General features: G+C 40.1%; 2 protein-coding genes across 6 annotated transcripts in view; one reads left to right on the top strand and one right to left on the bottom strand.

Annotated features, from left to right (window-relative positions):
- The window catches only part of TMTC3 (transmembrane O-mannosyltransferase targeting cadherins 3), a 49,003-nt gene extending 40,725 nt beyond the window's left edge, over window positions 1-8,278 (bottom strand). Inside the window, exons 1-2 of one of the 2 annotated variants that reach the window (XM_048301341.1) lie at window positions 8,187-8,278; window positions 446-562 (exon numbers count right to left, since the gene is read on the bottom strand). The gene's annotated coding sequence lies outside the window, so the exon portion shown is untranslated. The remainder of the gene's footprint in view (window positions 1-445; window positions 563-8,186) is intronic. The other variant, XM_048301343.1, reaches the window with a different exon arrangement.
- An 81-nt stretch (window positions 8,279-8,359) lies between these two features.
- Window positions 8,360-13,531, top strand: part of CEP290 (centrosomal protein 290) — a 49,533-nt gene continuing 44,361 nt past the window's right edge. For all 4 annotated transcript variants that reach the window (XM_048301337.1, XM_048301339.1, XM_048301338.1 and 1 more), the window contains exons 1-7: window positions 8,360-8,607; window positions 11,294-11,350; window positions 11,892-12,015; window positions 12,154-12,231; window positions 12,572-12,641; window positions 12,910-12,956; window positions 13,242-13,385. In XM_048301337.1, coding sequence (XP_048157294.1) covers window positions 11,914-12,015; window positions 12,154-12,231; window positions 12,572-12,641; window positions 12,910-12,956; window positions 13,242-13,385 — 441 coding nt within the window. In that variant the 5' untranslated portion in view covers window positions 8,360-8,607; window positions 11,294-11,350; window positions 11,892-11,913. The remainder of the gene's footprint in view (window positions 8,608-11,293; window positions 11,351-11,891; window positions 12,016-12,153; window positions 12,232-12,571; window positions 12,642-12,909; window positions 12,957-13,241; window positions 13,386-13,531) is intronic.

The following is a 13,531-nucleotide window of genomic DNA, read 5'->3' on the forward strand; positions in this document are numbered from 1 at the left end:
GTTTAAAATAAATACTCTCATTGAAGTATCTTACTCTTAAAAAGCCTTAAATAAAGTGGGTACACTGCTAATTTTCATGTTTTACTTGGGGGGGGCGGGGGATAGAGGGGTGGAAAAAGCATTGATAATAAATTTTGATGTAGTTTTTTGCAGACAGCTATGCAGTTCAAATGCTGCAAACTGATAAACTATGAAAAATAAGTTCTCTGGAATCCTGAGTAGTTTAACATACACAAAATTCTAAGTTATCAAAGAGGCAGACAGTGTATCAATTATTTATGGGGTTTAAGTTTAAAGGTGTTACTCAAAATATTTCAAAAGCAATCAAAACTAAAACAAAACTTCAAACATTCTGATGAACAAGCAGGACACTCGTAGAACTCCACAAATATGGGGGCTCAAGAACAGGTATAGGACATCAACAATAATAAAAAGTTAAACTTACCATTGAAGGTCACACTAGGCTCATTTGCATTCTTTGTAGAAGTTCATGAAAAGGTCATTTTTTTTCCGCAACTCTGCCAATTGCTCTGATGTCACTGACTGTTCATGAGAATACTGTCTAAAAAATAGCATGCAAAAAAAGACAAAATAAACTTTATCTTACATTGTTTTCTCTCATCTTGCATAAACTTCCTAAACCCTAGAAATTATTAATCAGTAGTTTTATGATTATTTACAACATATTATATGGGTGAACTGATCAAAACATGAAATTACTGTGTATTGGAGTTGTTTGAAAATACTGTTCTGCCTAGGAAGAATAAGAAGGTAACTACAGGTAAAAGGCATTTCTTTTGACCACTGGTTGACACAGCATAGACCACTGCCAACTGCTGGGACAAAAGATACTGAAAAGCTACAGAGAGTTGAACACTTGACTTTATTATAGAGAAAAAGGACATGACCGAACAAGAGTATTTTCCCCCAAACTGTAGAGGGGGAACATTTGTAAGGACACAGAGCAGCTAATATTAGCCAGATAATGCAGATCCATGAATATGTAAAGACTGCAGCCTTATGTTTATCACAGTTCACACATCAAAGCTAATGAGCTATTTGAAAGCTACAATCTGCTTTATCGTCCTAAACCCTGAAATCCTGGTGATTTTTTTTTTTCCTTTGGTCTCCTGGGCTTTTTAAAAATTGTTCATTTATCATAAAACATGCTGAGCTGGAAGGGACTCACAAGGATCGCTGAGTCCAACTTCTGGCCCTGCACAGGACAACCTCAAGAATCACACCATGTGCCTGAAAGCATTGTCCAAATGCTTCTTGAACTCTAAAACCAGGCCACAGAGATCTAGATAGGTGATCCTGGTCGTGGTTTGCAGCCTGGACCTGAGAGCATAGCAATCCCTCATCACCACAACTAGTGGTAAAGGAGCAGAGGGGTACAGGAAGGAATACATGTGCAACCAGATCAGGTGCAGCTGAACTAAAAACCAGGACACAGATCATTTCAAAGAAATCAAACCAAACCATTTGGTGTTCCTCACACAATGGCAAGGGCTTTTTTTACTTTTGTAGTACTTGGAGCACTGGCTATTGATGTTACTTCAACCAATAAGCCTTTTTTTCAAAGCTGCCACCACCTTTGTAATTAACAAAAATAAGTTAAAAAAACCCACAACAATGTTAAAGGATGTTGCCACATCTTTCTCACAGAATCATACAATGGTTTGGGTTGGAATGGACCTCAAAGATCATCTAGTTCCAAAGCATCCTGCCATGGGCTTGATCAGAGTACTTTAAAACATTAAGTCAAGTTTACAACTGACCATATCTATGGTCTTCTTGGCAGCCAGAGAAATCTTATTAAAAAAAGAAAACAAAGCATGCTGCAGAAACACATGAAAGACAGCCCACTTTTAAACTTCAACTCACCACTTTTTTAGTTCCCTCTTCAAAGAAGGTAGGTATGAAATGGATGCTTCTACCCTGCCAGAATCTGAAATTCCTTTTTTGCAACAGCTTCTGAACACTGCACTTCCTACTTCTTGAAGTTCACTAACTCTACTGAAAAGCAGTGACATCTGAAAAGGACCTACAATGAACACGTCAGGATTTTCCAACATACAAGCCTTTATTACTTTAAAGACTGTTACAAGGTAATATTGCCACACAGAACCAACTGTAAGATTTATTTAAATTCAACCTTTAAGAAAAGACATTGTAAGGTCAGTAGGGTTTTGGTGACTTGTAATCCTTTAACACTACTTCAGAAACAGCTACTGTTACCCAACTAGCAAAAAACCAAAACTGATTCTTAAGTATTGCGTCTTACCAAAATGAAAAGCTTAACCAACCTTAATTATTAGCTCTGTCAACTTTTAGTATGTTTTCACATTTCCACACATGAAAAAGTATGTCAAAACACGTACTTTACTTATCTGTTAATCCTAGGTGATTCTAATGCTTTTACAACCTTTTCTTTTTGCTCTGAATTTCTAGTATTCCTTCTACTCAGAACTTCACACTGTACACCACTATTGACTATGCTGTTCCCTGACAGAGCTCCACTTACCTACATGCCAGCTGTAGGGAAAATATTGTTTTCATTTGAATGAAAGGGAACTCTTAAGCATAAATAAATTCAGATTTTAGATAAATCCAAAGTTCATGTTTCAGTGGCTAGCTCACCATCAGAGAAACCTTTCAGAGAATTCCAGAAAATACTCACATTTAACACTGAAATTTTTTAATTCCAATTCACCTCCTCCTTCACAGGCACATTTCAATTACAGATACAATGGCTGTACTTTGGTCTTTCAAGACAAATACTCGAGTCACAGACACTCCAGGCAATCCTGAACAGTTTTACTAAATTTACTGTAAGCAACAAATACACACTACAAAATGCAGTTCCGGTTTTAGCAGCAAGTCACACAACATACTGCTTGAACTGTGCCAAACTTGGTAACCTCTAAAGCATCATACCATACTCCTCTCAAATTTTTGTTGTGCGCCAAAACACTAGGTCTTGAAAACAGAGAGGCATAATGGAAATCTGGCAAGCCCCCATATTCAAGCAATCCGCTTCCAGGCTAAGTACAAAGAAAGGAATGGGGAATGTAAGGTCACGTACAACCTGTAGATTACACAAAAACTGTAGCACAGGTACTTTACTACTTCTGAATGGCATTCTAGCCTTCTAAGGTCTTATTTTCCTGAAATGTACTCTAAAGATACACAGAGTAAAGAAAGTTACTCTTTTCCACCTGGCCTGATCACAAGGTACTTTTAATGTTCTTGCTGAATTAAAGCATAAATATGGAAAAAAAAGTTTTTGCAGTCCTTTATGTTAGTGTAACAACACAGATTTCGAGGAAGGCTCACCATCAGAACTACTACTTCCTATCTGCTACTGTAGCTGGGTCCACCCTCACACTCCAAGTTGCAAACCTGCAACAATCATCAACATGTTGAGAATGCAAAACTAAAGCAGAGGTTTATAAAAGATCATCTGTACTTGGTAAGCCAGGCAAAAAGTATGCCTGCCATTAAACTCAGTGGAAAACAGCAACTGCTTCTTGGCAACCAAAACTACTTTCACGCCAACTAATCTGTTATCAGTTTGATGTTGGAAAGTAAGAAGCCATGTAAGGAGTATATAAGACTGAGAACCTCGTAAATCACAGATGTGCAAGAGGCTGCTGAAACCTTGGTATGACTGGGCTGCTCATGTGAGTGGATATATTTCCCTTCTTACCCAACTGACATGTTGATCAACCCAAGTATGGTCTTGCAAGTGCCAGTACTTCACTCGCAGCAATGGATGTATTTGATAAACACCTGCAAAATGCTGCCTAACAACTTCTTTATTAACACAGACTTGCTGCGAGGGAGAACCACATCACTGCCTAGTCCTACACATACAAACAGACAGACCATCCTTCAAGTTACTTTTTCATCCCACCTACCTGCTACTTTCACAGCTTCTAAGACTGCCCCTCAGATACCTTAACTACCCCTTGGGCTGTATGACTGCCAGCTCATGGTCTAGTGCACGGCCACAGACAGAGCTACCATTTGACTGGATGAAAACAGGACAGACATGTACTTCACATACTTTATTACAAAGACTTCTGTTGGATGCTTTAATTTACAACAGTATCTGACCATATCATGAAGAATACACAGCTGAAAACAATAAACAACAAGATAAGCCTTGACAGTCAGAAACTGCACAGTAGTCATGACAGCCCACTGTAAAAAAAAGAATACCCAAGCTGTGCAAAACACCCTATCATTGGACTAAACTTCTCAAGCTGTTTGGCACAGAAATCTGCACTTTGCACTGCACCATTTTAACATTTGTACAGAGACATTAAGTGGAAAGGACAGAAGAGAACCAGAACTCTCAAGCCCGTTTGGCTCATAAGGCACATAGTTTTCTTCTTCCAACATCTTGAGATCCCTCTAATAGCTCATCCAGTCTTCAAGAATTACAGACAGGAGCAAAGCATAAGAAAGTCCTACAAAACTGAAAAAATACACTGACAAAAAACCAAGTAACAACCACCAAAAGCCAAAGCACTTTTAGAAAGTAAGAAAACAAAATCTTTCTCAACAATTGCTACTAAATCCATGACACTACAGACAGTTTAGCATACCACATGCTGCAAGATGCGGTAGACTGCATAAAAAAACCTCTGTTGCAAATAAAAAATGCATAATTATGTTCTAAGAGTATCCTCAGTTGGGAAATTGGAGAGTCCAGAAGCCATTTTCCATCCATTAGAATTTAGAAAAAATTGGCAAGTGCGTATCTTGGCAAGAATACAGCTGCAATCCCAAAACATGCAAAAGCTATTTAGCACCCCATAATTAGCTATCTGCCACCTAACATTAAAAGACCCTTGGAGGAACAAATATGTTTTTGTCCATTAGACACATCTGACTATCAAACTTTAGAAACTTAAACATACACTTAAGTTTTTTTCTTCTACTGAGTAATGGTATTTTTACAGATTGAAAGGTGTTAATAACAACATGAGTTACGTCTATTTGCTAAAAAATAATCAGGCATTTCTGGAGATTTATTTACTCTAGAGACATAAACTTTACTAACCACTGAAGGTCCTGAACTTTTTAGAACATATTTACAGTTCACACAGAAAACCTCCGAAGTATCAAAGGTGGAAGAAAACAAAGAGCTGTTAAAACCACTCCTAGGGTTATTTTTATTTTTAAACAGGTGAGCAACTAGTTCATCTAAGAGCTTGTAGCTGAACAGATGAATATCAGCAGAGATACATACAAACCAGTAGTACAGTCACTTAAAAGTAAGATATTAATTTATCTTCTGAGGCTCTGTTAATGTCCTAATCTATACCACCTACTTGCTAACCTTTATTTTTATTTTGAGTTAAACTGAACATTCTTTCCGCTGATTTACTACAAGTGTTTACTGACAGAGAGATCACAATTTTGTTTATGTTGTGCCTTTCCAACAAAGCCATTAACTTTATCTTCTCTTAAAAATGCCACTCCAAGATAGATCTCCAATATGAAATAACTTAAATGAACAGCTGATTTAAATGATCGGGCTTGAATCTGATCTAGAAGGCAAGAAGTATTTGGGAAGATGAAAGGAGAAATAATACAGAACATGCCTGGATTCCCCTTTCATCTTGCTGAGATCCTAAAACAGGATAAATATAAGAAGAAAAGTTTTATTGTCAAAACCACCTTCTGCAAATACCACCAGATCAAGAGGCATGGGACTACTAGGAAATACTCTTTACTACCCAGGAAGGCAACCGCCTCCAGCCTTCTCTTCATATGGTTCTGAAGGATTAACTAGAAGAGGACTGGCAGTTCTGATACAAAGTCAGAACACATGTTGCAGACCAGATGAAAGACCTCCCAAACAGAAAGAGCTTGCTGGCAACCAAGCAGCTGAACTAATGCTCCAGACATTTTAGGTTACTCTGGTATAAACAAGGATCAAAATGGAACACAATTTAAAATGGGTGAGATGAAGATACTGGTTTAGCTTCAATTGGTTCAATGCAACTGGTACAAGTCAGTTGAAACACAAACCACACAGGTCTAACTTGTACTTTATAACTTAAACCATTAACAGAATCTCACATTTCAACTCAAACCTTTAGGGGTTTTAGGTTTGGTCGTTTTTTTGGGGGTTTTTTTTGCGCTACATTCAAACAGTAACAAAATAATACCTGTTCTATTTAGAAACGTAAAAGATCTTTTGCTGCCTCACAGGACACTTATGCAAAAATAATGTCTCTATAATAACACTTAACACTGCTCTCAGTGTTCCAGAAATGCAACAGCAGAAACTGCATGCTTGTTTACACCAAAGAATAAACGAACAAAAGCTACATGTGAGGTATAAGCTGAAAACACAGCCTTTAGACTCTGCTACTCTGTCCTTACTTAGTATGCTGGGTCTGTATACGATTTCTTGTGGTATTTTAAATAACATTCCATTAGGTTTTTCATAGTGCAGTTTTTCTACTAGGTTTTTGCAATGGCACACTGCTATCAAAGCAGTGATTTAACATGTATGCCTAACTCTTCTATAAGAGTAGGTGAAACCAGGCACTATGGAGCTAAAATGATTTCTTGGCTCCAGAACTGTAAGTATCTATTCCCACTAAAAAGAAGATCCATTCACACAAAGTTCATCATGTGAGGTGATGCAAAACAGAAGAAAAACTAATTTGCTTGGTCCAAGCCATGCTGTGTTTTAAATGTTTTCTCATTTTGTGTGGGATTGATACTTCAATTCTTTTTATTCTTTTTTAACTTTTGCAGTTTTTATGCCCACCTCAAATCCAAATACCTTTTACTTCTGCACCAATGGTCTTTACTAGCTGCACTACGCAATTACAGTCTAGGTATGGTTTCACCACCAGTAAACATAATAGTGTGTTTTCTGTTGATTCTGCAACAGAACACTCAAAAATGCTGATGCATATTAAATAGAGCACATTAGATAGCTATACTGCCATGAACAGGTTGTAAAGATGATGAAGATGATAGAAAAAAAAGCTCCAATACAGAAGCATTCTAACATCAATGGATTATTTTCTCTACCACAGGAGGATTCATTTCTTGAAGGCTTATTTTGTGGCTACGGTGTCATTATTTTCTGTGTCACTTCCTACACCAGTAAAAGTCTCTGCTACTAAGAAATCATTGTTTTACATTTAACCATCATTATTTTTAGTAACACTATCCATTCATTAAATATAATCCAGTCTCCCTCCCTTCCCTAACTACACAGGTTGCTTTTTGCACCCAATATGGAACTATAATTAACCAACCCCTGGCTGAGATATATAAGTCTTTGGATTTGTGTTGTGACTGGAACAAGCTGCATAACTATAAGGAGTGCAAGGCATCTTGCATCTTGTCAGTCTTCATTAAATATCAACACTGATGAAGAGATAGCAAAAAATTGAAAACAATTATTAACCCAAAAAAGGGCAAAAGTACAAAGATAAGATTATGATCACCTTTCTCTTACCATTAAAAAAACCCAAAACAAAACAAATCCACTTCAGCTCTCCATAGCTGTTGAATAAACAAATACAAAGAGATAAACGCTCCTGGAATGGTTACTAGTTTTCTGTTTTTATTTGAAAAGATGTCTTCACACCCATTTAACTAAAACACAGGATCCCAAACTTTCTAAGCTGTCAGACCTCCACCAAAACTCAGACTTGCTGGCCAACAATAGACCCAAGTACCCAGTGAATCCGAGTAGTTTACAGGTGTGACTTTTCCCGCGCCCTGCACCACTCCCCAAGCTGTCTCCTGGCTCCTCACTATTCCATGCCTACCCCCAAAGCACACGCGTACCCGGGTAGTCCCGCAGCCCTCCCGCCGGCCGGGCAGGAACCAGCATGCTGCCCGCAGCCCTGGGGCGAGGCAGGCAAGGTAAGGGCAGCCTGGGCGGCGGAGCCGGCCGAGCTAGGGCGCGGTTCCGTACACCGCTCAAGCGGCGTGTTCGTGTTCAGCGATCGAGGCCGCACCGCAGCCCGGCAGGCGCGGAGGGCTCACCGACACAGCGCAGCACGGCACGGCAGCCGCGACCAGCGGACCGAAACTACCGCGGGCAGCACCTACGCCAGACCCATGCCTCCCTCCCCAACACCCCCCGGCAAGGCCCAGCCCGGGGGCGCGGCCGCAGCGCGCCGTCCCCGCCCTACCTGAGGCCGGGGCAAACACCGGGGCCGCAGCCCCGCCACCGGAGCCGCCACCCACCGCGCGCTCCGCCGCCGCCGCACACGGCGCACGCGCACCGGCCCGCTCTCCGCCCTGCAGAGGCTGTCGGGGAAAAGGTGGGCGGTGCGGCCGGCCCGGAGGCGTGCCGGGAGCTGTAGTCGCGGGGAGCCCGCCCGGTCCGGGGTGGTGCCTGGGGCGGTTGCCCCGGCGAAGTGGCGTGCCCGCGCGGCATCGCGTCCTGCCCGCCCGGCTGCCCCTCGGGATTGGGAGAGCCCGCTTGGCACCGTGGGGCTTGTCCGTGAGTGCTGCGGGAGCGCTGACTTTCCCTGCGCCCACGAGTATCCGGGTCCGCGGCAGAGTCTGATGGCGTCGCCTGGCAGCAGCCACCGTCATCCTCCGGGAACGGTGAGGCCACGGGGCGGGGGTGCTCCGGGCGAAGAGACCAAAAGCTGCCGCCGGCCGGAGCGGCCCGCGCTATCCCCCGGGAGCAGCCGGGCCGGGGGCAGTGGCGGAGCTGCTTCGCTCCTGCGGGCCGGCCGCGGTCCCGGACGGGCGCGTCCGGGCGCAGGCGGCGGCGCAGGCTGAGCCCGGGAAAGGAGCGTCCCGCTGTGTGTCCTCTCGGCTGCTGCCTGTGCTGCGCCTCGTTGCGAAGGCGGCCACAAAATAAGGCAATTTGTTCATTCAGCAGAGCTGGAATGAAACGGGGACAAAATTGTCTCAGCAGCGTCGTGGGGGGATCCTGGGCTGCCACTCCATCACTCCCGGGGCTGGGATATGCCAAGTAGGAGAGAATGGGAACCCTGCAAAGATCCTGTCTTGGTTGGGGCTTTGTAATTAAGATCTAGTGCTTCGCAGAGCTACTCCGCGTAGATGCAATTTGAAAGTCAAAAGTAGCTTAAACTGTGTTACCCAAGGTAAACAAATACAGAGTTAGCAGAGCGCATCTCCTGCGTGACTGTGGTGCTTCTTGATGCTTAGTCCCCCTCGAGTGAACATGACTCTGTGCTGCCCATTATACACACCTTGGTGGGAGAAGAACAGGTTTTCCTACAAGTCCTTGATTTCAATGTGATGGTAATGATGAGCGGGAAAGACTCCACCACTAGAATAAGTAGTAAAGTAGGCATGTTTATTCCAGCGCTGGGACGCATGAGGGATACCTCCTCCAAAGTCATGCGTGCCGACAGCTGCATTCAGCTTGGTATAGATCGGGTTATGAGTTCCATATTCATTGAGTTTCCCAGTACGCCTATACATATTCATCGCTTAGCCTCGCTTCGTATTATAATGAGCCCAAAAGTCATTTGCATCCGTGTTGCGCTTGCGCAGTGTTGTCTGGTGGTCGTGGGCAGGGGTGTCCGAGATAAGAGTCTTCCTCAGATGAAGTAAAGGGTCTTCCTCATCCTGAACGTTTCACCTTTCCTCCCTGCGCATGCTCTTTATGCCCCTGGCCTAAGTCCAAACTTCAAGACTGGTTTGAGTTAGTTTTAGGTTAAAAACAGGATCTTCGTTCAAGATTCCTTCCCTTTATCAATAGTCTCGTATCTTCTCATTCTGCTTTGGTAGGCACAATAAGTGTTGGGCAAGTGGTATGCATTGCTTTTAACAAACCACTTCTTAGTAAATCATTTAATCTCTGCTTCCCCATCCCCATGATTCAGTAAGGTATCACCATGCGAGCTTGGCTGCCTCTGCGTGGTTTCCTGTACTCAGACCAGGGCATTGTTGTTCTGGTAGTACTTGAACATACCCTCTTCTTCTACCCAGACTTCCTTTTCTATCTGAGTTTGCTGAACTTTGCAACATGTGGCCCTTTTATGTATGCTTGATCTCCTGAGTAAGTCCAGAAAATCTTGTGGAAAGTAATATAAAATCCCCATCTATTTCACACGTTTTGTAGACCCATGATCTCAGTGTCTCACCATACGGATCATCTGTTTACTAAAACCACAGGTTTTAGTTGAGGACAATGGACGAGCAAAATGATGAAAAACTCGTCATTTAAATAAATTATCTCACAGTATGTATATACTGTGGAAAATACTCTGCATAGGTTGTGCCCCCATACCTTACTATAGCTGGTCTCCCAACAAGTTAGATTCTGCTGTTTATGTACGGATATCTCTCCTTTTGGATAAAATTTTAGGACTGATAGTTTCTTACGACATTTTGTAAGTTAAGGGAAAAAGATATATGAGAGTTGGAAGGTAGGAGAGGATTGACAGTAGTAAGGTTGTGTATTTTCTTTCAGAATAATTTTGATTGTTGAGCATTTCAGACTCCTAACTTCTACATCCCATTGTTTAAGAAAAAAATGAACATGTTTAAGAACTCTGATCCTCAGACAAGTATGTTATTGAGATCAAGTAGTATTCAGTTAACTGAATAAGTAGAAGTGCCAGTATGGTCCTTGTATTATCCTTTGTCATCTACAACAAAACAGTAAAGCAAAAATGCATATAAGGTGTCATCCTTGTGAAGTCATGGATTGAATGTAATCCATGTTTTATGTTTAGCAAACATTGAAGAAATATAGTAAATATAGGGGAGCTCTCAAGTGTTTCACATATTCAGAAAAGATGAAGAAAGGGTCGTTTTTATCCTCCCTTAAACATACAGCTGGATTTCTGAGTCTTACAGCTCTTCTTTCAGAATGCTTAGGCATATTTGTTTTGGAAAGTAATACCAGTTTCAGGCCTTTATTAAGGAAGGAGGTTTCAGTTGTTGAGTCTTTAAACTGCTGAATGAGGAACAGGATGCGTGATGGATCAGATCTCAAAATATTGTGCTCAGAATACAGCATTGTTGAAGTTATTAATTGAGATTGATTTTTTTCTATAAAATACATACCCCTGTTGTGTCATTAGTTTTCTTGAATAATACTGCATTTACTATTCTAGTTAGCTTTATTTCTTTCTTAATTTTTCTTAACCATTTATGCTATATTCATAACTTAGGGCAATAAGTAGGTTAAAAATGTTCTGGTTTAAACTTGACAGAATTTACTTTTTGAAATATTGATCAGAAAGTCTAGAGACAGCTCCAGAGAACAGAATAATCCAAGATTTCCAATCCCTTCTGCCTTTTTCAGATGCTGCATTGACTTTTAGGTGTGTGAGAAATCACGGTGGCCCACAGCAACCAGAAGGTAAGCAGTAGAAGAAAACTTTCCACCACTTTCTGATGAGATTTTTCTCAGTTTCCAGGTTGATTAATGTACTTTGTCAATTCAAGTATTCTAATCCAAAAGGAGTGATGTTTAATACAATGTTGAGAAGTTGGTGCTCACAGTATCAAACTAAAGAAGGTATTGGTCGTGTTTTAAATATTAGAAATAATGATTTTTGTGTTTGTTCATTGGCATAAAAATACCACATTAGGAGATGGTGAAGAAAACAAGGATATTGAAGTTAAAATACAGGTTTCATGTGTGTCTTGATCTTCACTGATAGTTTTAAAAATTCATTGACTATGTATGGTGTAATTTTTAACTTAAAGAAAAATGGTTTTATTATAGCCTGCTAGTTTGCACTAGATCAAAATGTGAACAGAATGTTATTCAGTGTTACAAATGGATACAGTTAGAATCATATGGTGTGGTTCAGTGGCCAGCCTCCATTAAATCATTTGACCTAAAACTGATATGCACTGATAATACCTGATAACTGTTGTTTTAATCTTTGTTCCAGGAAAAAAAATCATTACTTCGATATGGCACCCATTTTAGATTGGAAGAAGCTCATGAAAATTGATCCAGATACTCTGCCTCGTCAAGAGGAACTAGCAGACAGGTTGCTGGATATCTTGTTCAAGGTGCTTGAGAAAAAGGGAACATGAGGATTTTGTTATACCTTCTTCACTAAACTGTCTCTGGTCCTTCACATACATGAAAGCTTTATTTTGTGGATTTCACTGATATTAGTGTAAAACCACTTTTGTCTCTTTCCTTAGGTTGATGGGAAAGACTTAAAAACTGAAATTCCAGAAAAACTGATACACCTTTTTAAAATTACTCAATCGCTTCTAAAGGTTTGTACTAATGCTTACTTTCTACAATTCTGCAGATGCTTTTTTTTTTTTGTTTAAATGGAAACATAGTTTTTCTTTTTTTCCCCTGTTCCTGAAAACACTGCTCACTCGTAAGGTAATTTATATGCTAAAAGTGTGCTTGCACCAGAGTACCTGCTTGTAGCTGTTGGAATTTAGTAGTGGAAAGTGAAGTGAATTGAACTAACATAGTTATATAGATGGAAAATGCAAACAAATTTCTCAAAGTAAGTATGTCTTAAACATGAGGTCTATGGACAAATCTTTTAATTTCTTTTAGTAGTAAATATTTCTTCTTTGCTTACTATGCTTCTTTTCTCAGATGAAAACTCAAGAGATAGAACTGGCACTAGAAGAAGTTGAAAAAGCTGGGGAAGAGCAAGCCAAATGTGGTAAGCAAGCTTTTTTATGCTGTTCCTATATGCTGTTCCTTTTTTATGCTGTTCCTAACAAATTGACATTTGTTAAATGTGGATTTTAGGTTTTTGTTGTTCTTGTTTTGTGGCTTTTCTTGGATTTAGAGAACTGGACAAAATACCAACTGCTCTGAAGTTAATTGCTTCAATGAAGCCAAATATTTAAAGTCTAAGGTTTACCATTGTTGGTTTATGTGTTTTTTACCTTGTTTGGTAATTCACTGTATCTGTTCTGTTTTACCAGAAAATAATTTTAAAACAAAGCTGATGAAACTTCAGAATGAATTAGAGGTATGTTTTAAAATTTTGCTAGTGTATAGGGTGCTCTGCTGGAGTTTTTTAATTATTTGATTTTAGACTAGTATTTAATCTTGCAAAGTGATGAACTAGCCCTACATTCTAGCAAATGCTTTTTATTGTTTTTTGAATATGCACCAGTCTTGGGTGAATAATTATTTGACTTTTTTATACTTGAAAAATCCCATTTATTTTAGTCTTAGCATCTGCTTTGGTGTTTTTAGTTCTTTCTACTTTGAATATCTACTGTATTTATAATGTTATTATTATGCTTATAAGATGGCACAAAGATCTGCTGGTGGTCGTGATACTCGTTTTTTGCGTGATGAGATCCGCCAGCTGGAAAAACAATTGGAACAAAAAGAGAGACAGTTAACAGATATAGAAAAAGAATTGGAAAAGGAGAAGAAAGTGAATGAACAGGTAAGAAGGACTTGAGCTTGACATCTCTAGAAGCTGTTTTGTCAAATATTTTGAAAAATTGAGGTTCTGAAAAAAGCCTCTGAAATTTAAAAAAAAAAATGAAACCATTGATGGAACAGGATTGCTGTGCATTTGTTTTCTTTTTT

Source organism: Corvus hawaiiensis, chromosome 4 (genome assembly GCF_020740725.1).
Source record: "Corvus hawaiiensis isolate bCorHaw1 chromosome 4, bCorHaw1.pri.cur, whole genome shotgun sequence".
Lineage (NCBI taxonomy): Eukaryota > Metazoa > Chordata > Aves > Passeriformes > Corvidae > Corvus > Corvus hawaiiensis.